The sequence below is a fragment of the Convolutriloba macropyga genome, chromosome 3 (assembly GCF_964194025.1).
Source record: "Convolutriloba macropyga chromosome 3, txConMacr16.3, whole genome shotgun sequence".
Lineage (NCBI taxonomy): Eukaryota > Metazoa > Xenacoelomorpha > Acoela > Convolutidae > Convolutriloba > Convolutriloba macropyga.
The window spans coordinates 73,687,639-73,713,477 of record NC_134470.1 but is presented as its reverse complement, the minus strand read 5'-3'; the positions used below and the strand labels follow the sequence as shown (position 1 = coordinate 73,713,477).

Below are 25,839 nucleotides of genomic sequence, written 5' to 3'. Positions count from 1 at the left end.
TCTTCACGTCCAAAAAAATATTTGCACCACAGAAACGCATTTTTGTTTATACATTGCAATGAAATTTTAATGATTATTAAGTTTCTTGGTTATTGATATATGTATTTATTGTTTGTAGGCATTATTTGACGAAATTGAAGACCGATTAGAAGACGGCCTGGACATTGAGAATGTCCGATTTATGCAAAATCTATCCATACACGAAATGAAACGTCAAATCAACATGGCAACGCCCAAAGAAGTAGAGAAAGGCATCCGAGCGCTTTATCAGAGGGTAGCCAAGAACCTCTCTAGCGACGGACCCGAGTCTATGACCTCAGTGGTGTGGGGTGCTATTCAAAGAGAATTTCTTCAGAATCACGCCAGACATAACGAACTGCTACATTTGTGCTATTCTCCTAATTTAAACACACTTTATACTGTTGAGATGATCAACGAATTCTTTCTAAGAGATGCATAAAAAAGATCTCGGCTTTTAATTTAATTTAACACTAATTTCAATTCCGGCATATCAATTTAAATTCCGTGAGAATTAGTTTTTAAACGTTATATGCAGGTAACAGCTTGAATGAAACATGCATAACAAACTGAAGCTTGCGGATCAAGCAAAAGTCCCTTATATGAAAATATATTTTAATTACATTTTCTGTAGAAACAAGCAGCGTCACTACATTCTGGTGAGAAATATTTAAATTATATACTAATCAGCCCATTTTCTTATAGAATTGTGTTTTGCCAGGCCATTTTGTATCAACAAAGTTTAAAAAACCATTCTGTTCAGGAGAGTCGAAGGAAGACTAGAGAATCTTGATATCTACGTCAAAACACTTTTCCAATCAAATCACAATTATGAACAGATTAAATCAACTTAAACTCAATCAACTTAAAATATTCTATTGGAAGCCTCTCAATGCCACGACGATTTTCGTTCGCCTAGATGAAGGCATACTTATATCCAGCCGCATAGTTTCTGTGTAAATTAGACAGGTTTTCCAACACTAAAGATTTCTTAAGTTGAGTTGTAACTGTACCTCAGTTAATAATTTTTCATCGATGAATTTGTTCCGCAAATGTCGGTGAGACAGATTCGTTATTTGAAAGGCGATTCATGAGTTTTGGACCCCCATTCAGCATATAGTTAGCAATTCGTCCAACGATAGTCAGTTTTGTATTAGTTCTCTGTTTGGGGGCAAAGTTGGTTTTGTAGTTTCAGATATCAAGTTCATGCGATTTCTGTTAATTAACTCTTTTGTTAGTTTTCTACAATAATTAATAGCCACCCCCATCTTCTCAGCCGGCTATTATAGCGCTCCTATTTTTTACAATTCAAAGAATTTGAATTGTATTGGGGCGCTGTCTTTTTTTTAAGATCTGTTCACACATTTTCATGATTTTTGAAGTCAAATTGGAGTAGTGATTTTGGTCACGCCGAAACAGGAAGTGGAGCGAAAAAGCGAGTGGTTTTGCGGCGTGAATTTTTTTCGCTCCAAATTTAAAGTAGAGTGAGAAAACGGTGTTTGAACAAAAATTCGGTTTCTCGGTAGTGGTTTTTTGTTCACATGCGGCAATTTCACTCTGATTTTTACTGTTTTTTCGATTTTTTGGATCGAATTTTTTTCTAATTGGTTTTCCCAATCCATTCACAGCTCATTCTAGGCCTAGTTTTTTGTTTGAATTAAATTTTCATTTCTCGCTAGTGGTTTTTTGTTCACATGCGGCATTTTGACATCGATTTTTTTTTCTTATTTTTTGATCTGATTTTTTTCAAAATGGTTTTCTCAATTCACTCATAGTCCATTCTAGGTCTAGTTTTTCTGTTTATTCAATGAAAATTCTTTGAATTGTACGTCAGGACTTGTCCTGCTATGGTTTTTTTAAGATCTGTTCACACATTTTCATGATTTTTGAAGTCAAATTGGAGCAGTGATTTTGGTCACGCCGAAAGAGGAAATGGAGCGAAAAAGCGAGTGGTTTTGCGGCGTGAAATTTTATCGCTCTAATTTTAAAGTAGAGTGAGAATACGGTGTTTGAACAAAAATTCGCTTTATCGGTCGTGGTTTTTTGTTCACATGCGGCAATTTCACTTTGATTTTTACTGTTTTTTCGATTTTTTGGATCAGATTTTTTTCTAAATGGTTTTTCCAATCCATTCATAGTCCGTTCTAGGTCTAGTTTTCTGTTAAGTCAATGAAAGTTCTTTGAATTGTACGTCAGGACTTGTCCTGCTATGTTTTTTTACTTCGTCGAATAAAAAAATGTTTCGCTTTACCTCATTTTGCCGCTTATTCAACATTTTGCGTGATATCTTTTTGACTTCTCTAGGCTAGTTTCTCTCTTCTCTCATTCTGCTAAAAGTGATTTTGAACATCAGTTGCTCAGCAAAGCATTTCAAAATGAACAGAGTCAGTATAAAAAATTGAAGTCCGAAGTAGAAACGGGATAAACCCATAAAGCCCAATTTTAGATGCCCGCTATTTGAACGTCGTTCCTATAAGTCTTAGTTACCATCTCTAATGCTTATTGGTATTTATAGTAGCCCTTGTAGCCTCTCTAAGAAACAGAAGTTCGTTATGTTCAACTACAAAATGCCATCAAAATAAATCGGATTTAAAAAATGTTTTTGTACAAAAATCTTTTTTTTTCAATATCTTCTATTCTTTCAATCCCAATCTTGCTTATTGGAATCAACGGCGGCTATTTTCCGGCAAACTGTCGGGTATGTTTAGTTTTGTACACTCATTTAGGAGCCGGTTTTTGGCTGTTTCAGCTTATTTTTGAACATCAAAACTTTTTTGCGATTTGTCGAAGTTTAGATTTTTGGTATTTTTCTGATTGCTGACAATAAAGATTCAACGCGGAGCAGGTACCATAGTCGAGCCCAAGTTTATACGAAGGGAAGTCTTGTATTTTTAGCCCGAGACGTTTCCAAAAGCGAGAGAGAGCGAAAAAAATTTATTGTGCAAAAACTTGATTTCTGAGAATGAAGTTTTTTCACTTTGTTAACTTTAACAAAGTTTGTAGCAATCATACTAGTCGTGCTTTTTATGAGATTTTTTGCTCGATCAAATTATTCGTCGGCCGGATTTAACTTTTCGTCACCAAAAATGGTATGAACAGGTAACTCCCCACTCCCAAGTTTGCATCTGCCTGTTGACTGCACTAAAGATTGAATCCTTTGAAAATTACTTCCATCTGATAAGATGGAAAATAGTGACATGTGTTTTAAAACATATCTCTAGTCTAATCATTTGTTAATTTGTTAAAAGAGCACGTCTAACTTTCACGTTGTTGGACAAAAGAGTCAAGTTTTTGTTGCAATTTTGGCGGTTTTTGAATCATCTTGAAAGTTGCAATAACATTGGCAACATGCTGCAAGGGCACAAAGTGGGGAATCAAGGGTTTTCGGAGGCATCAATTGATTGAAGTCTTTTCTCATCTTCTTTGAAATTGGCTCTGAAATTGTAGGCTGAAATGTTGTCAATATGGTCAGTACATCAATTCGTGGGAAAGGGGTAACTCACGTTGCCTAAAAACGGAGCGGGAAAAATCGAAAAAAAACTACGGAGAAAATACGCGTGCGAGACCGGAAACGGGGCGAACGAACGTGCCGTAAGCCGTTTTTACCTTTACGACTCGTGTTTCTCCATCTCGTCCTGGCGTTGTCTCCATGACTCTTCCCAGTGGCCAAATGCCTCTTGGTGTTTGGTCTTTCAACACCCAAACAATGTCATCCACTTTGAGAGGTCGATCGTTGCTGTTTGACCATTTCGACCGTCGGCTAAGCGATGGCAGATACTCTTTCACCAAGCGTCGCCATATATGGTTCATCAGCTTCTGCGTGTTTTTCCATGTCTTCAAGCTTGCAGGTTGCTGTTCTCCAAATTGTCCTTGTGGCAAGCTATTGAAGGGACGCTGGATAAGAAATTGGTTTGGAGTCAAAGGTTCCTCGTTGTCAGGCTGCTCAGCAACGTTAGTCAGTGGTCTGGAGTTGAGGATTGATTCTGTTTCCACCATAATTGTTAGGAAAGTGTCAAAAGAGAGTCTTCTGGATCCTAGAATGAGGAGGAGCGTTCTTTTGGCGCTCTGGATCAAACGCTCTCAGACACCGCCAAAATGAGGGCCGCATGGGGGATTGAATTTCCACGTTGTATCGGCTACTGCTAAAGCTTTGTAGATTCTGTCATTGTCCAAGGCTTTAACAGTTTTCTTCAGTTCTTCAGAAGCGCCAACGAAAGTTTTCCCGTTGTCGCTGTAGAGAAGTTGGGGCTGGCATCGACGACTGCAAAATCTTCTGAAGGCATTGAGAAACGTATCTGTATTGAGGTCTGGACACGTTTCTAAGTGAACTGCTCGCGTCACCATGCATGTAAATATTAGACCATAATGTTTTTCTAAAATGCCTTTGGAATCTTCGATGTAGAAGGGTCCACAGAAATCTACACCAGAATTAGCAAAGGGGAACTGTGTTTTTAATGTTGGAAAACGAAAACTAGGTAATGGTGACATTGGTTGAATGTTTTTCGGGTCAAAGCGTCGACATAAGAAACAATGAAACCGTACGCTTGCTAACGCTTTCCGAAGGCCAATCACATGGTAACGTTGTTGAATGAATGCTTTTGTTGGTTCTGTGGACTGGTGGATACATATTTGATGGGCATGTTCCAAGTACAAACGAACAATTTTGTCCTTGGCGTGCAAAATTATTGGACGCTTTTCCAAATCCAGTTGTGTTGGTGCATACTGCAATCGACCACAAGATCTGAGTAATCCGTCCTCATCCAACAGCGGATTTAAGCATCGTATTTTGCACTTAGAATCTAGTTTGATTCCACGTTGTAATAAATTAACGGTCGAATGGAAACAACTGTCCTGAGATAATTTCAGGAGATTTATTCTTGATAATTGAATGTCTTCAGTTGTGTATTGGTGATTGTTCGTTCGCATTTTCTTTGCACGATTAATTAGGTTGAAAACTGTTGCAACTGTCAGAAGAAGTTTGTTCCATGTTGAGAATTTACTCGGATCGACTATAGGTTTAATTGTCTTGGGACTTCTCGTGACTGCCGCACATGTTCCGCGTGGTTTGTTTATCTCATTCCAGGTCGACTCGCTTTGGCAAAGAAATTGGGGTGGATCTAACCATTTCTGCTGAATTTTGGTTGTCTCAAGACCGCGAGTTCCGTGATCGGCGGGATTGAGATAAGTTGAGATGTGATGCCATTGCTGGGGTGAAGAACTTTTATGAATTTCTCGCAATCTGTTTGAAACAAAAACGTTTTGCTTCTTATTTGAGGCTATCCAGTCCAAAACTACTTGACTGTCGGACCAGAGAAAAATTTGGTCGAATGTCAGTGTCATTTCTCTTTGGATCAGTTGTAGAAGGCGCACTCCTATGACAGCGGCTTCTAGTTCCATTTTTGGCACACTTATTTGTTTAATGGGAGCAACTTTGCATTTTCCCATAAGAAAGCATGCTTGTGGCGGAGTAGTTTGACTATTGGTTGTACGGAGGTAAGCAACGGCTGCCATAGCTGCCATTGAGGCATCCACAAATATATGAAAATGGCTGCTTGTGATTTTACTGAAATTGTGAACAGTTCTTAGTATTCGGATTTCGGGCATGGCAAAGTAGCTGTTTAGAACTTTCTGGAGGTTATGGTGTAGTTCATGTGGTATCAAATCATCCCATTTTCTTCCAAGTTTCCAAATCTGCTGCAAAACCATTTTGATTCTAATTGTCAGGGGAGACAACAGGCCGAAGGGATCGAAGATTGAAGATACCAAACTGAAAATTTTCCTTTGTGTGTACACTGTTGCATCTTTAGGAAATTGTTGTAGGGGAAACATGACAAAATCGTCAGTTGTTATGTTCCTTTTTTGACCAAGGACTCTTATGATCTCTTTTGTTTCGTCTTTGTCGTCGGAAGAGATTTCGGCAAGTGCATCTGGTTGGTTCAAAACAAATTTTGTCAACCTGAAGCCACCATTTTTCAGGCATCTTGTTGTCTGTGATATGACTTCTTTGGCTTCTGAAATTGTTGGTAGGGACTGAATGTAGTCATCCATATAAAAGTGGTGTTTAATAGCGTTCAAGGCGGCTGGAAATTCACTTTTGTTGTCTTCTGCACATTTCTTGAGCACATAAATTGCGCAAAATGGTGAACATGTTGCGCCAAAGATTAATCTAGTGAATTGAAATAGTCGAATGGAGTTGTCTATCATCCAAAGGAAACGAAAAGCAGACTGGTCTTCTTGTCTCACGGCAATCTGCATAAACATTCCTTCGATGTCTGACAAAACAGCAGCCGGGTGTTCTCTGAATCTCAACAGCACTCCAACTAAGGTATTTAGCAAATCAGGACCAGTTAGAAGATTTGAGTTCAGTGATTCACCGCGGAATTTTGATGCTGCGTTGGCAACTCTTCTCACTTTTCCGGGTTTGTTTGGATTAGTGACTGGATGATGAGGTAAGTACCATATTGACTCTGGGGGTGGTGCTTGCATTTCGACTGGTTTGAGAAAATTTTTATCCAAGTCTGTTTGGAGTGTCTGGTTGTACTTCTGATTGAGACCGGGATCGTTTTGTAGTCGTTTTTGTAGACTTTTTAGTTGACTGACTGCTGAGAAATAGTTATTCTGGAGTTTCTTTACAGGTTTCCAAGGAAGGCCAATCTGATATCTTTCACCGTTGTGACAGATTGAGTTTTCCATTGTTTGGACTGCTAATTGGTCTAGTGAGCTGTCTTCATTCTGTTCGGGTAATGTACCTTCAGCTTCTATTTTTCAGAATCTTTGAACTAATTCGTCCAATGGTTCCTCTTCAGTGTCTTTCCGGCAGACATGGTAAATGAATGGTTGCCGAGGGGGCTTGTTTGAGTTCTTTGTTTTAGGAGATAGCTCGTACCCTCCAGCGAGAGTCCAACCAAGCTTTGTTTTTACGCCGAATGGACGCTTTTTGCTAACTTGGATTACCTCGACTGGATATGTGAAGGGAAACGTATTGACACCAAGAAGGGCGCCTATTGCACCGTTGGCTATGTCAGGGAAATAAATGTGACTAAGTTCCTTGAAGGTGTCGCATAATTGATTGAGTTCAAGAACGTTAGCGGGTGATACATTGAGACATGGCGTGCTATAGGCTCTTGCAATGCTGAAGTGTTGACTGATTTTGTCATAAGGCGTTACTGTCACTGTTTCACTAATTTTGGACAGTGGCATTTCATGTTCAGTGTTTAGGTACTGCAGAGTTGTTGATGCTTGTGCTTCGCAGGGAAGCTCAAGAAAGCTAGTAACTTTATCCAGCAGGAAGGTGAACTGGCTTCCGGGGTCAATCAAGGCGTAGGTATCAAACACTACTTCCGTTTACAAATGAAACTGGTATTATTTGTATTTGTTCATACCATTCAGGAAGAGGAATTGTATTTTGGTTGATACTGAAGTTTTGGGTCGGATTCGAAGCACTCAAATGGGCGCGTTGAATAATCTGTTGCTGTGATTGTCTTTTACCAGAAAACGACTGGCCGTATCTTGTCTGCTGGCTCTTTGTACTGCTGACAGTGTCAGTACTTTTGTTTTGATTTTGTTGTTGAAAGGATGGCTGTGTTTGGGGGCTTGCTAGATTTTGTGTCGGCTGATTGGGATTGCTTGTTGAGAAGGCAGCGGTGGGCCGCTTAACTTGTTTCGAAGGATCATGCAAAGTTGTGTGGTGAAATCCTTTACATGTTTGGCATCGTTTTGTGGACGGACATGACTGCTTAAAATGTCTGTTGCTTAAACAGTTCGAGCAAAGATTGTTCTTGCTCACAATGTCATACCTTTGGTCTGGCGCACATTTCTGGTATTCAGGGCATGTTGCGAGTATGTGACTTCCTTTGCATTTCTCGCAAGACCTGTTTGACTGATCAGCATCTTTACGCGGAGGAAAGGGTGGTTGACAATGCTGGTTTGCAGGTCGACTTGAGTGCAATGAATTCGGTTTCCAATTGTTTTGTGAAGTATTAGAAAATTGATTCATAGCATTGCTGTTCCTATTATCATTGTTGTTGTTGATTCTGCTACTGCTATTACTGTTGTGACCGAAAGTGTTCCAATTATTAAACGGCTTATGAACATTTTCTCTGTTGATTTTGTCGTATACTTGGGCCTGTACTTCCAGCCACTTCTGAAAATCAGAGACGGTTGGTTGATTTCCAATTGATGTTATTGTATACTCCGTCCATTTTGTCAAAATATTATATGGAATTTTTTCTTTTGCCTTTTTCATCAATGTTGAACTTTGCAAGTCGGCTTTGAAGCCTAAATATTCAAAAGCTTGCACTAATCGTTTGAGAAAAGAAGCAAAAGATACGAAACTCTGTTTGTTGTAGTCATTGTTCGGACGCCAGGCTTCCAGTTGATTGATGAAAGCATTCACAACAATGCTGGGATCTCCAAAGTGATCCATGAGCTGTTTCAAAGCAATCGCTTAGTAAGCTGGGTCACACGAGTAGGCTTGAATTTTTTCTTTGGCTTTTCCTACGACCGAGTTCTGTAAGTATGTCATACGGTGTGTATCCGTAAGGCTAGTATTATTGTGAACTAGGTTGAAAAAATTGTTTATCCACTCATGGTATTTCAGTGGGTTACCATTGAAATTTGATATTGTTATTGGTGGAAGTTTAATGGAAATTTTGTTTGTGGTCTGTAAATTAAAATTATTTTCAAACGGGATTGTTTCTGTTTGTATTTCAGTTCGTGGCTGAAACAGTTGCTTTCCAGAAAAAGACCAATTTGGAATTTGTTTCGAATTTCCCGAAATGTTTGGTTGGCTAATATATTGAGTAAAGGGGGGAAAAATGGCTGTTTGGTAGTTTGTAAAGGGATTTTCCGGAGTAAGCGGACAATTAGGTGGCTGAGATGATGTACAGCAAACAAGGTTGGTACCTTGGGTGTTGATTGTTGTATTTGAGGGGAAAACAATTCCATTGTTTGGTTCTTCCGTTCGATTTCCATTGCTAAAATGAACTCCAGTTGGGTAAAGTGGGTTCTGAAATTGTTGGGAAACGTTTGTTTGCGCTACTGTTGGTAACGACATTGCTGACACCAATTTACCGCTGTTCTGGTTTTCAATTATTGGAACAGCTGAAAATTGAGTGTTTGAAACAGTTTGAGCAGTTGCACTTTGATTGTTGTCAAAATGTAGGGGATTGTGTCGACTGTCTTCGTAACAATATGGATTTGGCGTGGTCTCATTTGTCACTCTATTTGTTCCTTTTTCTGAATGAAATTGACGCTGAAGCATTTGCTCATTCAAATTGCATGAACTTGATGTTTGGTATGTATTGGTTTTGCTAACTGGGCAATTATGTTGAATTGAGTTTTGTAAATCTAATGCAAGACGTCGTATGCTTTGATCTTCTCTTTTGTTATTTAAGGGAACAGAAGACTTTTCTTTTGGTCTAACTGTGGCATTTGCTTGTTGATTTATTGGCATTTCGGGCAATGTGATCAGCTTTGAACTAGAGAACTGGTTCAATTCTCCAATTGATGAGTGAATTAATTCCGGCTGGTTATCAATAGATTCAACAGGAAATAAGACTGCAGTTTGATTCATTGGAATGGATGGTTGTTGAATTGAAGCAAACTGGTTGAAAGTGTTCTCTTGCTCTCTGAGAACAACTTTGTGTACTGGGGATTGAGGATTACTCAAGACAAATCTGTCTTGAATGTTTGCTCTGGATAATAGGGTTGATGCTGGTGTTGGGGCTGCTAACAACGACATTGACTGATTTATGTGTTCAACCGTCGTAAAATTTTTTACTGATTCTTCAGTCAATTCTCTAGTATCCTGCGCAAATTGGCTGTTGCTCTGAAGGAATTTGGAGAGAAGGTTGGGTTTAGTTTCTCCTTGCGGAAGGAAAAACGATGGTTTCGCCGGGCTTGGCACTGGAGGGGAGACATCGCTGGCAGGGTTCTTAACTGTCATGTTGTTTTGCTCTGAGTTTCGGGAAACCGGTGTCAATCGATGCAATTCGAGTTGTCTTCTTGAGGACTGTGAGATGCAGCTGATGTCATCGCGCACTCGAGTTGATGATTGACTCAATTGACCATCATCGTCGAGACTGTTGACCTCTAGTTCCAACTTTTCTAGACGAGAGATCAAGTTCGATTGACGCTTCATGACTGAATTTATGCTACTGGAGCTTACTTTTTCAATCATGATGCTGTCAAGGTTTGTCATCAGCTCTTCAACGCTCTCCTTGATTTTGTTGATCAACAAAGAAAGAGTGCGGAAGCTTTTTCTCTGCTCAACGGATGTCTGTAAGAGATCAAGCTGATTTTTCATGTTGAGCTCAGTCATTTTGAACTTGTTCAATGCGTATTGTAACTTCTGGCTGTTTTCTTTTGTCATCTTGATGAACCGGCTGTAGTCAACTCGTAATGGTTCTGTTGTATTTAAAGTAAAGGTAAAGAACGGCTCGAAATTTACGGAGCGACGACTTCATGGTAAATTAAAAACCTCTTAAGTTTTTGTAGGCTAATCAGCCTAGCTCTTTTCGTTCAAAAGTAGCAACGCAAATTTTCACAAAAACAAGAATCCTAAAGGTGTTTTTTTGGTGCTAAATCTAGCTAAAAATTTGCTTAAAAAAGGAAAAACTAAGCGTTCGCGCGTGTGTTCCGTTGATTTGTTGAACAGGACCAAATAATTGCTTTCAATTTTTTTTACATATATGACTTCGCAACGATTCTCCTGTAAATTTTAGTTCTCCTTTAATCACAATCAAAGTACCAGAAAAAATTTTATTGAAGTGTTTTCTTTTTTTTTGTGTGTGGAGTTTTAGGAACAAATAAAACCTAAAACCAAACAAACTAAATCTATATTGATACTTCTTCAAAATAAGTTAACTTTTTTTTAGAATTTAAAATGCGGTGCGACCAGGCAACGTGAGCTACAGACAAGCAGAGAAAACTGGTTGCTTAAAAGCTGGGTCTACTTTGAAGCTCTTTTCCAAGAAATTCTGTTTTGCGATTCTTATGAAGTTAAGGACAACTGCTACCATTAAACTGCTTGTATTTGTTTCTGGATATTATCTGCCACCTATGAATTGCTCATCTTTACTTTGGTGACTACTGCGACCCAACGGAAACACACTCCTCTTCAGTTGGTGACTACTGAGACCAAAGGGGGAAAAGGGACTTCTTTCGGCAACTTCTGAGACCGCGGACAAAAAAGAAGAGACGTTTGAATTTTCCAACTTAAAGGGACTATATGCGTGAATGAGTTTGAGTGGGGAATTATTCGAGAGCTTTTGATTTACTTCTTTTTGAGATCTTATCTTCTCTTTTAATTCTCTTTAGAAGGTATTTTCAGTGTATACTACTCAATTAACTAGATGCGCGGCTAGTAGTATGCAAAATGAAAACAATATAAGTGTAAATGTCGGTTTTTCTTAGGAAAGCATACTACCCCATTAACTAGGCTCGCTGCTAGTAGTATGCAATTAAGATCAAAGAAAACACAAACCTCTTTGCAGGTTTTTTTTGTCAGAAGCTTTTCAGTAATTTTCTGTCTGTTGTTTTCGGTTTTGCAGAATGGTTATATAGTTTTTCAGCTTGTTTTTTAATGAACTGCGGAGGTATATAAAATAGCTCTTTTTTGAAAATTGATTGATTTTTTCTTTAATAAGAAAAAAAACGTTAGAAAAACGTTTTTTGATTTTTATATAACACAGAAACAATTTTGCCACTTTCCTGTTGCTTCTTTGCGGTTTGGAAATAAATCAAATAAATTTTCAGATTATTTTCAAACAAACGGAAGGAGCTTTTTCGAACGCTTTCTTGTTATCTACTGAAAATTTCCAATAAACATTAGAAAAATGTTTTTTTGAGTTTTTTAAGTAAAAGAAGCAAATTTGCAAATTTCAAGTTGCCTCTTTATAAGTTTGTATATTCAATCAACTGATTTTGAGACTTGTTTTCCAACAAAACCTGGGGAGCTAATCAATGGGTTTCAGTGGAACTATTAAATGTTCTATTCAAAACGTTAGGAAAACGTTTTTTGAATTTTTTTGATTCAAAGAAGCAATTTTTGTCAAAATTGAGTTGCTTCTTTACAAAATTGCGAAATCGATAAACTGATTTTGAAGTTTATTTTCCAACAAACCCAGGGGGGCTAATCAATGGGTTTTTTGGATTTATTAGAAGGTTTTCCCTAAAACGTTAGAAAAACGTTTTTTGATTTTTGACGCTCAAAAAAGCTTTTTTTGCGACTTTCTCATCTTTTGAGCAAAAAATTTACATAAGGTGTTCAACCAAAATAAAGTTGATTTTAAGTCCAACTGAAGTGTTCTATTCAAATAAAAATTTTACTTTCATGTAGATTTTTTGCGACAAATTGAGAAAATTGTTTTTGAGTTTTTCCGATGCAAAAAGATCGTTTTTTCGGGCAATTTGTGTTTTTTTTCGTTACATGCTGACTTGTAGTTGCTCACGGCTATTTCTTTCATAAACCATTTACCAAAAGCTCGTTGGGGGACAATTTTTGTGAGTTTGAGATTTTTTGTCGCAAAAAAAATCACGTTTTTTTTGGATACGTCTAACCGGGGAAAGGACTTCTAAGGTGACGTCTGGAACCTCGGGTGATCATCTCTTGGTGACGTCTGTAACCAAAAAAATGTCAAGCCTTCTTGGTCGGGTGACGTCTGAAAACCCTTGAAAAAAAATTCTTCGTCTTTGGTTGGCTCGTCTGCAATAAGAAACTAACTCTGTCGTAGTCTTGGATATTAGTCTTGGGGTGTGCTCATGCCCCCTCTTTGTTTCAAAAAAAAAATTAAATTTAATTCAGAAGGTTTTATGTCCTTATTATCAAGGCGGATGGTCGCCAAATTATGTTTTAAAACATATCTCTAGTCTAATCATTTGTTAATTTGTTAAAAGAGCACGTCTAAGTTTCACGTTGTTGGACAAAAGAGTCAAGTTTTTGTTGCAATTTTGGCGGTTTTTGAATCATCTTGAAAGTTGCAATAACATTGGCAACAACATGTAAACTATTTTGGAAACTTGAAAAATGTTAAGACTGTTTCAGCAGCTTGATTTCAGTAGCAGTTCAAATTAATTCCGCAATTTTAATTATCTTGAAGTACTCTGCTCAGAGCAAAATTGTTATTAGAATTATGTTCAGAGATTATCAGTAAGTTTTTTCAATACGAACTATGAGCAGAAAAAATGTTATAATTGAAAGTATAGCTGAATGTTTTGTTTTCCAGAGAAACTGCGCTGAAAAACATTTACTGTTTATTAGTGTTGTCTGGCACGGTCAAGACAAAACATTGTTTGAAAAATTTGAATCAATGAAAAAAGTTGGAGCTGGTTTTTAGTTTGCGTCGCAACAGGGGAGTGATAATGCCAGATTGCTACCTGAAAAAAAAATTCTGTCAAGGCACACTTTTTTTGCCCGTGGACGTTCCTCACCCATAACAGTTGCCCGTCTAAAAGACCGGAAAACATTTTTATGTTCATGGAGCCGTTTATGTTCATATCGTCGGTGTTGTCATTCTGATTTAAATTCGATACACGTTTTTTTATTGTTTAAAAGTGATCAAAATGTAATTTGGTTACTAATAAAATTTATAAAGCCGACCAAATACACGTTTTAAAAAACACGTTTCTAACGAGAGAATTTTTTGGATTGTTTTGGTCTGAATATTGCAGCTGTAAGTTCATATTGCGCATCTTCGATTTAGGTAATTTGAATCCTCATCCCGAACAATGCAGGAAAATTATGTAGTGTGTCAATGCATTATATTGGGAGACAGTATTGACATGCTTTCAAACGCACGAAGAACTAGAAATAATTTTCTCATCACAGAAGTTATGAAAATAATTTGATTACAATGACATTTTTTGCAACTCAGCTGCCTGCTATTTCGAATCGAGAAAGGAGAAATTAATATCATTTTTGGTACCTTTTCTAAATTCAAAGATCATATTATTAAGCCGAGCGTTTAAACATATAAAATTTATTAGTTTTAAATTCAACAAGGCGGCTCGTTAATGTGCGTTCGCACATGATGTTCCGACCCGAGCCCATCTACATTTAGGACTAAATTGTCAACCAAATGAAGAGATAACAAAAATAGATGTTTGAGTTTAAAACAATCGTTACACAGCCTATCTACTGATTAAATTACATAATGCCATGCCTCATTACAGCGCCAACGTGATCTGACATTAAAGAGACTATTTAAGAGACAAAAAAGAACAAACAACAAAATTAGCACAAACAAAAATTTCACGGCAAAAACTGAATTTTTAAATTTAAAAGCACCTAGTAATAATGTCAAAATGCAGTCAGATAAAACGTTAACTACACAAGTTTACTTTTTCCTAACAATAGAGCAGATGGAAAGTTTTCTTAATGAGACTAGGTAACAAAGCGACAAAAAGAACGAACAGTGAGGCGAAACTTGAAATTTAATCTTTTAACTAAATAATCCTTGATAAATTACTAAACAGTCCTTGCAAAACCAAAAGAACCTGTCTTTGGTTAGACTAAGCCATAGAAACGAAAAAAAGAGAAACTCAAAAAATTAAAAACGATTTGCGAAAACACAAACTATTGCTAACATAAAAATCATTGGCTATCATCTGAATATTATATAATTTTAATTCAATTGTTAGTTCTACTAATTCAGCTGAAGGGTTTATACTGAGAGATTAAATAAGTTTACTTGGGCCACATTTGGAAACCATTGGGATCTGCTATTACGCGATTGTTCTGAAAGAAGAGAAAAAGAAACACAAAAATTGGCGATTCAAAAAACGTTCAGAAAAACGCATATTGTACAAAAAACAAAACATCAGTGACAACTAATATCATTGGATATGTTATCTCTTGAAATACAAGAAATTGGGACCTCTCATTGATGAAAAAATGTTACAATTTGACAAAAAGAACAACAAAAACTGAAAAGTTTGAAAAATTTTTTAAAATGTTTATCAAAAAGTTCAAGACTATTCGCTATAACCTGCCTGCTTCAGGTAACATTCTTCAATCAAGCCTCAATTACAAGTCTATGAGACCTGTCGGCAATTTAAAACAACCTAAAGAACAAAAACAGCAAATTCAAAAATAATTGAGTTAGAAAGGTGTCGAAGTTAAAAAATGAACTTTTCAATAAAAACTCTTCTATATTCAGCTGATTTTTAAGAGCAATAGGATTGCTATTTTTTATCAATATATTTTCAAAAAACCAACAAATATGAGCAAATACATTAGAACCACGAAATTTTTGAGAAAACACGTTTTATCAACGCCATTAAATTCATTAGCTTTCAAGGGATGCCGGTAAATACGCTAAATTATGCCTCGATGGGACAACAATTTTTTTGCCAATCAAATTTTATCAATAGGACTTTACAACAAGTTATTGACTATGAAAACAACAACACAGACAGGCAAAAACCAAAAATTCATTAGAAAAGTTCCAGAAGAAAATGTCGAAGCAATTCAAATCATAAGCTCTCCTCTGAAAACGTTATCTATGATCCGTTGAACTTCTTCTTAAACCAGTAAAGATTTTCAGCATTAGAATTATGTGATAAGAATTCAAAGGATAAAAAAATAAAGTACCCGAAAATTAAAAGACATTGTGAAATCTCGTGGCATTAAAGTTTTAAAATTTATAGGTAGAAGATAAAACTGCTAACCGGATAATTTTGGCTGCAGTAGAACGGAGAGGATTTATTTTAGCACTAAAATATAGGATTTTATCACGAAAAAAATTTAGGATTGATTAATGCTCAAAAATTTTTGAAAATCTTTTTCTAAACTCTTAACAGCATTAAACTCAAAATCTTTCAACGGAGCTCAATAACTACGCTCAGATATAAACCGAAGGGAAGAAAAGAATGTTTGTCATGCATAGATAATTAACAAGACATCACAATAAGTCTTATGGCTGTGAAAACAATAACAAAAACAGGCAAAAACCAAAATTTCATAAGAAAAGTGCGAGAAGAAAGTGTCGAAGCCAATTAAACAAATAACTTTTCTCTGAAAATTTTGTCGGTGATCCACTGAACGTCCTCTCTAAGCTAATGTGTTTAAAATAATATTTGGATAATGTGCATAATTTTTAAAAATTGTGATAGGAGATCAAAAGTAACCAATAACACAAAAATATCCAAAAAAAATTTTTTAAAAAATTGAAATCTTGTGTCATTGAACTTATATATAACCAATAGTTAAAAGATAAAACCGCTGACCAAATTCATTTTAGCTGCAGTAGAAAGCAAGTGGGTCCTGTCAACACTGATACTGACTATCAGTTCACGAAAAAATTTCAGATTTTTTTGTGTTCAAAAAAACTTTCGAAAAATTATTTCTAAATTCTTAACAGCCATTATATTCAATTGCTTTCAACAGAAGTCAATAAACAAGCTCAAAGATGCCCCGATGGGCGTAGTTTTATGTTTGTCATGCTTAAGTAATCAATAACACATCACAATAAGTCCTATGACTATTAAAACAACAACAAAAAAGGCAAAATTCAAAAATTCAATAGAATAGTGCAATAAGAACGTGTCGAAGCCATCATTTAAACCAAATATTTTTCCATGAAATTTTTATCTATGATCCACTGAACATCTTCTTCAAGCCAATGGGAGCTATCAAAATTTGGATAATGCGATAAGGTTTCTAAAAGTAACCAATAATACGAAAATATCCAAATTTATTTTGTTTATTTTTTGAAATCTTGTGTCATTGAAGTCATATAACCAATAGTTAGGAGATAAAACCCCTACACAGATTAAATTTGGTTGCAGTAGAAAGGAAGATGGTGCTGTCACCCCTGGACTGACTTACAGTTCACGATAATAAGTTTATGATTCTATAATTTTCAAAAAACTTCGAAAAATTATTTTTTAAGTCTTAACAGGCATTAGCTGTCCCCTCAAAGCACTAGATATGTTCACTTAATGCTCATTATGGAACATATTGCACTATTGGTCAATGAATTCATGCCATAGGAATCCGAAAATTAATAAAACCTCAAAAAGAAATTCAAAATTTCATGGAAAATTTTGAAAACTCAGAATCCACTCCAAAAAAAAACATGAGCAATTCCTTGAAAGCGATGGTTTTTGTTCATTGGGATTCATTTGACTGTAAAAGAGGTTCGTCATTAAAAGAACCTCGACTTAAAAATAGACTGGTCTCTTGGTGACTTAAAAAAAGCAAAAAAAAGAGAAAGTTTTATAAAAAAAGAGCTCTTAAATAGAATTCGATTTTTTTTGATAGTGAACTTCCCTATGAGACCAAAACTAGTCTTTTTTATCCCCTTTAGTCTATTAGGAACACACAATTGGTCCATTTTTGGCGTGAAATTTTATTCTGAAATACTTTTTTTATAGAAAATATTTTAATTTGGAGAAAAATTACACTAAAAGTGAACAAATATCCCGTGTTCACACAAAACTTCAATCCTCGATAACTCCTCGAAAAAAACGAAAAATAAAAAAAATTAATTTTGAATTCTACGCTGGACCAGTTTTTTAATGATACCCGTCATATTTCTCTACGACGAAAATATCGATCGGCCAAAATTGACTGAACAAAAAAAACCCATTTGAGTATATAGTTCCTCCCACCCCCCCCCCAAGTGGGGTCGGAACAATAATTAAACCCGTGCCGAGGATTACGAGAGCCGCAGACAAAATCCATTATCTTTGAATTTGCTGACAAAATTCTGCTAGTTTTTTGGCTGCGTTTTCCTCACACTATTTTATTGGTTTGTTCACATTAAAGATTCAACGCGGAGCAGTGACTCTAGTCGAGCCAAAGTATAAACAAAGAGAAATCTTTTAGTTTTAGCCCGTGAAGTTTCCAAAAGAGAGAGTGTGAGAAAAGGTTTTTGCACAAAACTTGATTTCTGAAAATGAAGTTTATTTTTCACTGGCGTTAACTACAATTCATTTCAATTGCTCTCAAACAAAATTTGTACCAATAATATTGGCACTGCTCTTTTATGAGATTTATCGCTTGACCATTTTTTATCTGCCGCTTTTAACTTTTCGTCCTCGAAAATGGGAGGAACAGGTAACAGCCCACTCCCCCGAAAATTTCCATCTGCCTGTTGATTGCACTGAAATTTGAATCCTTTGATAATTACTTTTATCTGGTAATATGGAAAACAAAAAAAATTGGAAACAAAAAGTTTTCTGGAAACTTGAAAAGCGTTTATTTTTTTCAGCAGCTTGAGTTAAATAGCTGTGAAATGGTCTGTAATCTGTTCCCCAACGTTGTACCAAAAATATGTGCGAATTGATCAAATCTTTTCATAATTTTGAGAATTTGGCCATTATATATCTACAGTTCTACATGTACATGGAGTTGATTAACGTTGTAGGCCCCGAACAATGCAGGAAAATTATGTAGTGTGCCGATGGATTATATCGGGAGGTAATATTGAGATTTTAAGTTCAAAGATCTTATCATTAAGCTAAGCGTTTAAAAATTTAAAATTTATCAGTTTTGAATCCAATTTATACAGCCTGGGCCGAGGATTTTTGACAAAATTATGTAAAAAATTGGTAACTCGCTCTGACAAGTCAAAAAAATTGTTTTCACATTGTGTAAGAAATCAACAGCTTGGTTAAAGTCACCAAAACAGACTTGACACCAGCGTTTCGACCTTGAACTTTAATATACACATTCAATTATAAGAGTGTATGTATATTCGTTTCAAGTACAAAAATCTAAAGTTTTTGTCCAACTTATTTTTTAGTTCCAGCACTAAAAAAATATGAGTTGTTACTATGCATGGATTGAAGTGCCTAATTCTCTCAGATATTGAACAAGGGATAACGGCAACTGATGGAGTTTTTGGAAGTTTAGTTTCACTAATTGCATCATCATATTAGTTCGCAACAAAACGTTAGTTAATTTTGCAGCCCAATTTGATGAACACAGTGGATAGACAAATAGCAAAGGCTTTTCAAGAGAGTATTCGGCAGATATGAAGATTCGGGCATCAAAAATTAAGAGGTGAAAGCAGTAAATTGTTACAATTAATTAACTTAATGCATCTGAATTTTTAATGCAACGCCGCTAGTGTGAAGAACAGTCATTTCGAGTCAAAGTATCTCAGAAGTTGTTCTGTAATGAAATTGATGAAAATTTTTTTGTTTATTTTTTATTGAATTTTTAGGATTCTTTTCCGCTAAAGCCGTGTCATTACAAGATAGATCCAAGAACTCTTTTTGCAAGTCCATTTTCTGTGGTTTACTAATTGATGTTTACGTCCCTGAGCTTGTGAAACCACCTGTGGTACCACCAAATAATATGACGCGAGTGGTGAAAAACTCATTTGACTACACTTTCATTTCGAGAAAACTCAATGCGAAAAACATTCGTTCTGACTACTGTGATCACAATCCATGATTTTGAACAACTTTTTACCGTCTTGATTAAATTCTTTAAGTCCTTTTTTATAGCCAGTAGTCTTATATGTTATCGCCATCGAGAAGTTATCAAACCCCGAGGCGAAAACGAGGTTTTATGATAACTTCGAGGGCGATATCAACCGTGTGGTAATTTTTTTAACACCTGTTGCGATTATTTCAAAATTGAACACAGTTTATATTTTGTGGACAATTACAATTTCAAAGGTAAATGATATGATATTTCCTCGGATCTGTTCTTTGTTTTGTCCTCATCCGCCGCCTCCCACACACACATACACACACACACACACACACACACGCGTACACACACCACACACACACCACACACACACACACACACACACACACACACACACCATACACACACACACACACACGCACACGCACACACACACACACACCATACACACACCGCACACACACTACACACACAACACATACCACACACAACACATGCCACACACACCACACAAGTTTTTTTAGACTACAAATTTATCAAAATGTTTCCATCATTAGACGTAAAAAATATATGCACACTAAATTTGGGGGGGGGGGGGTTGGGGGCAGAATAGATCCTAGAATTCTGTGCAGAGCACAGAACAGCAACAAAGTAGAGAAAATAGAGGAATTCAAAGATAAGCGCCTTACACCGGGTACTATAAGTTTACACCGGGACTACGAGTTTATCACCACTCTTTTATCGCCACTGTTTTCTTAGTAACAGTGGCGATTAAAAGAGTGTGATAAGCTCGTAGTCTAATGCTGAAGTGTTTTTCCAGTGTCAATTTGTCATTAAAATTTATTACACTGGCAGTTTATTTAACTGCTATTATCGCAACAGGTGTTGATTAAAATACGATGGATGGATAGATGGATGGAACGTAGCTCGGGGGTTTGAATGATATTTATAGTACCCGTTGTAAGGCGCTTATTTTTGAATTGCTCTATTTTCTCTACTTTGTTGCTGTTCTGTGCTCTGCACAGAATTCTAGGATCTATTCTGCCCCCAACCCCCCACCCCCAAATTTAGTGTGCATATATTTTTTACGTCCCCCGACGCACATGCAACTTTTTACATAGTAATGTGTAAAAAGGGGGTCAAGAAATACTGGTTGGGACAGAAGAATATATCCGAAATGTATACTGAAAATGTGAGAACCGACTGATTACGAGCATAAATTGAGATTCTAGTGGTTTGTTGTTGTTTTGTCACGTGACGATTATCTCACTTCTGGAAACATGTGTTGCTTCAACTGTCTGTTTTTACTTTGTTTGACTGAAATATTTCATCACCTCATTGTTTATGACCTCAAACTACGGAAATGATCGTTGTTGGCTATAAGTTGGCTTGAAAAGACAGTTCTTACCACCCATATATTCCGTAAAAAGCTCTTGATCGATTGAAATGAACTCAAACGTTTGCCTTTTTTTTTATCTAATTGAGGTTATCTCACTTTGAAATTAGGTTCTTCAAAAAAAATTATGGCGAGGATGCTGTACGTTTGAGCATCTATATCAATTTCAATAAAATACTACTTCTGTTAAATGTAGGTTTGAAGTCACAATCAAGAACGAAAAAGAACGAAAGCTAAGAGAGAACGGATCATGTTATTTCGAAGAAGATATACGAGTTCAAAAAAAGTATTACATCTCTGCGTTATAATGGGCGTGATTGTTAGCTTGAAAATTTACTTCAAGAATACAAGAGTCGAGCCACATTATAAAGTTCCGAAGGCCAAACATGATCAACAATCAGAATTGAAAAAATGGGATAACTTTACAGTTGAGGACAGAATAATGAACAAACTGTGTTATATCGACTTGAATATTGAGAAGTGGGCACCTGACAAGCATATCAAGTTCTGCAGCTCACCAGGAGCAGACGGAATGTTAACCAACAATAATTGGGAAACTGAGTTTCAGGATATTCTGTTCAACACGCTCTTCAAATTGGTCCCCGATGCCGCTTTCTTAGGTAAAGTATATTTACGTCACACGAGGGGGTCGTTCCCATTGTAGCCCCCCCCCCCCCCTAAGAAATTATTGGAGGAGGGTGGGGGAGGCTACAGGTTGTTTGACCATTTAGCCGGAGAGCTGGGGAGGGGGGGGGGCAATAGTGGGAAAGACTCCACATATGTAGGATTTAAGATACATTTGCAATTGACATAAGCATATATCCGGATGCCCGGCTCGAATTTTTCGGCCTAAAATGATGTAAGAGTGGGGCTGCAATTGGAGGATTTTTTAGGAAAATGCAGCTCAAAACTCTTACGTCTTTTTGGGCTGCATTAGGCTTCCAACGGGGGTTAAATGGTGTAAGAGGGTATAAACAAATTAACCCCCCACTCTTACATCTTTTTGGTCTGTCAAGGGGAGTAAAAAGAGTTCGGGGGTAGTTTCTCCATTACCCCCGAACTCTTACACCATCAAGTTCTGAACAAAATACCCCACACTCTTACAACGAAATGGGAGGATTTTAGGGAGGACATTCGACCCGGGTGGTCAGCAACTACGTGAAAGTTGGTAACTGCTCATCAAGAGGTAATGGTTAAGTGACTCTGCTTGAAGTCACTGAGAACTTCTGGCGTTTATCGAGAACCGCGAAGGGATTCGAGATATTAAGTCAGAATTTCGAAGTGACTTCTGCAGAGTCACTTAACCATGCTTAAAACTCGAAACGCGCACGTCTTAAAATGACAAAAGTCAACGATAATCAACTTTTGGCTATGTAGCAACTTCTGGCATTTTAACTTCTGGCACTGCAGACTTTCGGCATTTTAAGATGTGCTCGTTAGTGTTTTAAGTGTATTTCAATACTGGCAAGTTGTAAGCAGGTAGAATTTTCTCAAGCTTATTATAAAAATAGCAAAAAGTAGGACAAACACGGAAAATTTGGTCGATGTCTATATCCAGTAGATTTCTTTTCATTAACCTCAAAATGCCAGAACCTTGCAAATTCATTTTAAACCACGAACAACTAAAATTGATGGAACCATTTTGATCAACCTTTGTTCAACTCTTTAAAAAACATTAATCACGTTTTCTTTGTGTAAACTTCAAACCTATTACTAAGCGACTAACTGACTGTACTGTAGGGGTTTGAGTACTCGGAACAAGTTGTATTAAAATGGATAGATAAAACATCTCAAAGTATACTGAGAACATGATGATGAAATCATCCCTAATGAATAATGAAATTTCAGATTACTTGAACTAGTTTATTGACAATTATCTGTATTGGTTCTCTAACTATATAATGCTAAATGTTCTTTAGTTTTTTTCGACGTTGGTAATAAATTTAAAGTGTTCTTAATTCAAGACTTTAAGGTTTGAAAACATTTGAACAATTTTAATTTATTGTTGCCTTTTTTAAATCATTTTTTTAAATAATAACAAAGCGAATCTTTATGTTGACATGAATTAATAGATTTCAAGGTCTATCAGCTCATTTGAACCCTGTGTCTATCCTCCTTACGATGAAAATGTACGTGTATAAAAAATGACGCCTACCGTTTAAATCTAAATCAAATTTTTCGTGAAGCAATAAGGCTCCGCTAAACAAAGTTTTCCGAAAAAATGGCGCATTTAGAAAGCTGGCTTTGAAACTAGAAAACAAACGTGAATTGTTTTATATTCATATTTTCTTCTAATTTTTCAGGGAATTTAAAACGTAAGGTAGCAAAAACTCCACATTACCACGAGGAGAAAAGGAACAAGAATACCAGCTTGTTCTGAGCGTGGCACAGAATGTTCCCACATTTGGACTGAAAAAAAATAAAATACATAGGGTCAATATATTCAAAAGGATGTTTCAGAAACGTTTGTTGCAGCACCAAACATTGTTTTTTTCAAGCTGCTACGAAAAAAAACTAAAGTTATTTAGCTGCCGTTTGAAACCGAAACAACAGATAAACAACACGGGAAAAAAACTGAGTAATCTTGATTTACAAAATGCATAGTTGCAGTTAAGTCGTTAAAGCTATTATCAAAACATTTTTTCCTAATTCTGAACAGGAACAGTGTTGTACATAAACAGGAACACTTAAACTTTGAATCCTTTTGCATTATTGACGATTTTGATTGAGCTTTATCAGTATTCTCTGAAACACTATGAGGCAATAATAAAATTATTGTCAAAATAATGAGTTCAGATTCAAAATTAATTGTTTTTCATACCCTCTTAGTTTTCTTAAAAAAGTATTCCTCAGTCAAAAACATTTGTAAATGTACCTGTTGAATAGTTTTGATTAAAACAACATGGTCTCCAAGTTTTATTTAGATAATCAAAAATAAAGCCCAAAATTATTGAAAAAGCAGTAGCTCCGAGTCTACGTGTTTTCAGTAAAATCCTTTTCATTTCAGCTATTCGTACAGTAACACTCGGCTTCAGAAACACAAAAAATTATTTGGATTACTTTGCTTAAATTCATAATAGTCAAGCACTAATAACAGGTTTTATTATAAAACAGTCAAGCGGTCAAAAAAGACTTTGTATAGGGGAAAATGAATTCAATAATATAGATATTTTCTCAAATCAATTAACAATTGGCCAGAATCATGATAAGTGATTCACACAGTTGAAGCGAAGCACTAATCGAATTTACTTGTCATTTTTAATAACAGTCGTAAAGAAATCTGACATCTAAGCTGGGATCGCACTTAAAGCTCCAATCTTTGGCAAGTTAACCAAAACTCCCGGAAATCTGAGCTCTCTCTAATCGTAGAAAGACTCATTCTTCCCCTAAAGCTTAATGGTTGTTTACTTGTGCTTCCTTCGTCTATTTACTTTGCTATATTGTTTGCTCCCTAACATTTGACCTCCAAAAATTTGAGGAGTTCTAAAAAAAGTCTGCACCCTAAAACAATCCAAACTATTCGAAATTGTAATCAAACAAAAGGTGAGTGAGCACGTGGAGTATAGTATAAGTAAATACACTATGACTATAATACACACTATGTCTCACACTTTCTCACAGCAACTCATATTCAGTGTTGTTTTCGTATTTGTACAAATACGAAAACAATTTTCATTATTGGTGGCACAAAAAGTGAAGAAAAAAATTTAAGAAACTCAAAAAGTTTAACTAATAACTTTTTCAAATCTTAGTTTAGTATGAAATAGAGCAAGCAGCGGAACGATTCCTTATTTATTAGTGCTCAATCAACTGCGCATCCTTAAAGATTCATGTTATCACTAAGTAAATCTTAAATTTCATCTACTTTTCCAGCTTCGATAAGAAAAGAATATAAAATATTTCGATTATTCAAATTTTTTAAAAATTTTAACCATTAATAAACAAACCACAAATAATTTTCTTTCTTTATTCCAGAAATAAACAAAAATTTAAATCGAACTGAATATTGGATGAATAATTTGGTCCACACAGGTGAAGGATGGGTTAAGAATTCATTAAATTGTCAAGAAATTGCTTGGATAATTGTTTGAATTTTTTTTATAAAAAAAGACACTTTTGATATATCTGTACTATAAGGAGACATTGAAAAAACAATAAGATGTTTGTTTATTAAACATAACCTCAAGAAATTGCTAGATGTCGTAGAGGGTTGAGTTTTAATTGAATTTTTGATTAAAATGATTGAAACAATGAAAATTATTTGAAATTATAACTAAAAAATAGATGATTGAGCACGTGGAGTATAAGATGAGTAAATAAACTATGTCTATAACATACACTATGCTCACTCAACGCAACTCATAATCAGTGTCGTTTTATGAATTTGCTTTAATAGCAGAAAAAATTTCATTATTGGCGTCACAAAAGGCCAATGAAATTTTGAGAAAGTCAAAATCGTATCTAATATTTTTTTCAAATCTCAGTTTAGAACAAAAAGAGAATTGCAGAACGAGTCAATTTTGACTGGTGATCAATCAGTAGTGCATCTTGAAGATATGCATGCAATCTCTCAATTCTAAAATTTCCTTTAGATTTCCGGTTTCAATATGAAACGTATTTAAAATGTTTTGATTGTTCAAAATTTTTTTAACAAATAACCATTAAGAAACAGATCACAAAAGAGTTTCTCTTTTTTATCAAGACCTAAACAAAAAAATAAAATGAAGTAAAAGTTGGATGGAAACTTAGGTTAATACAGGTGAGTGACGGGTTAAGAGTTCATAAAAATGTCTAGAAATTGCTTGATTATTTGTCTTATTTCTTTTCTAAAAAGCGCAACTTTTTGATATTTCTGTTCTATAAGGAGACATTGAAAAAAATAAGATGCTTTTCACCAAATATGCCCTCAAAAAAACCGCTAGATGTCCTAAATGATTGAGTTTTTGATTAAATTGCTTGAAACAATCTAAATTATGTTGAAATTGTAAATAAATAAAAGATGACTGAGTACGTGGAGTATAGTATGAGTAAATTTACT

General features: G+C 35.8%; 2 protein-coding genes across 4 annotated transcripts in view; both read left to right on the top strand.

Annotated features, from left to right (window-relative positions):
• LOC142336443 (exocyst complex component 1-like) overlaps window positions 1–532 on the top strand; it is a 58,010-nt gene extending 57,478 nt beyond the window's left edge. For all 3 annotated transcript variants that reach the window (XM_075385281.1, XM_075385283.1, XM_075385280.1), the window contains one exon: window positions 119–532. In XM_075385281.1, coding sequence (XP_075241396.1) covers window positions 119–460 — 342 coding nt within the window. In that variant the 3' untranslated portion in view covers window positions 461–532. The remainder of the gene's footprint in view (window positions 1–118) is intronic.
• A 116-nt stretch (window positions 533–648) lies between these two features.
• The window catches only part of LOC142336444 (uncharacterized), a 40,024-nt gene continuing 14,833 nt past the window's right edge, over window positions 649–25,839 (top strand). The window contains exons 1-2 of the mRNA XM_075385284.1: window positions 649–677; window positions 20,998–21,421. Of these exons, the coding sequence (XP_075241399.1) occupies window positions 21,052–21,421 (370 nt within the window). The 5' untranslated portion in view covers window positions 649–677; window positions 20,998–21,051. The remainder of the gene's footprint in view (window positions 678–20,997; window positions 21,422–25,839) is intronic.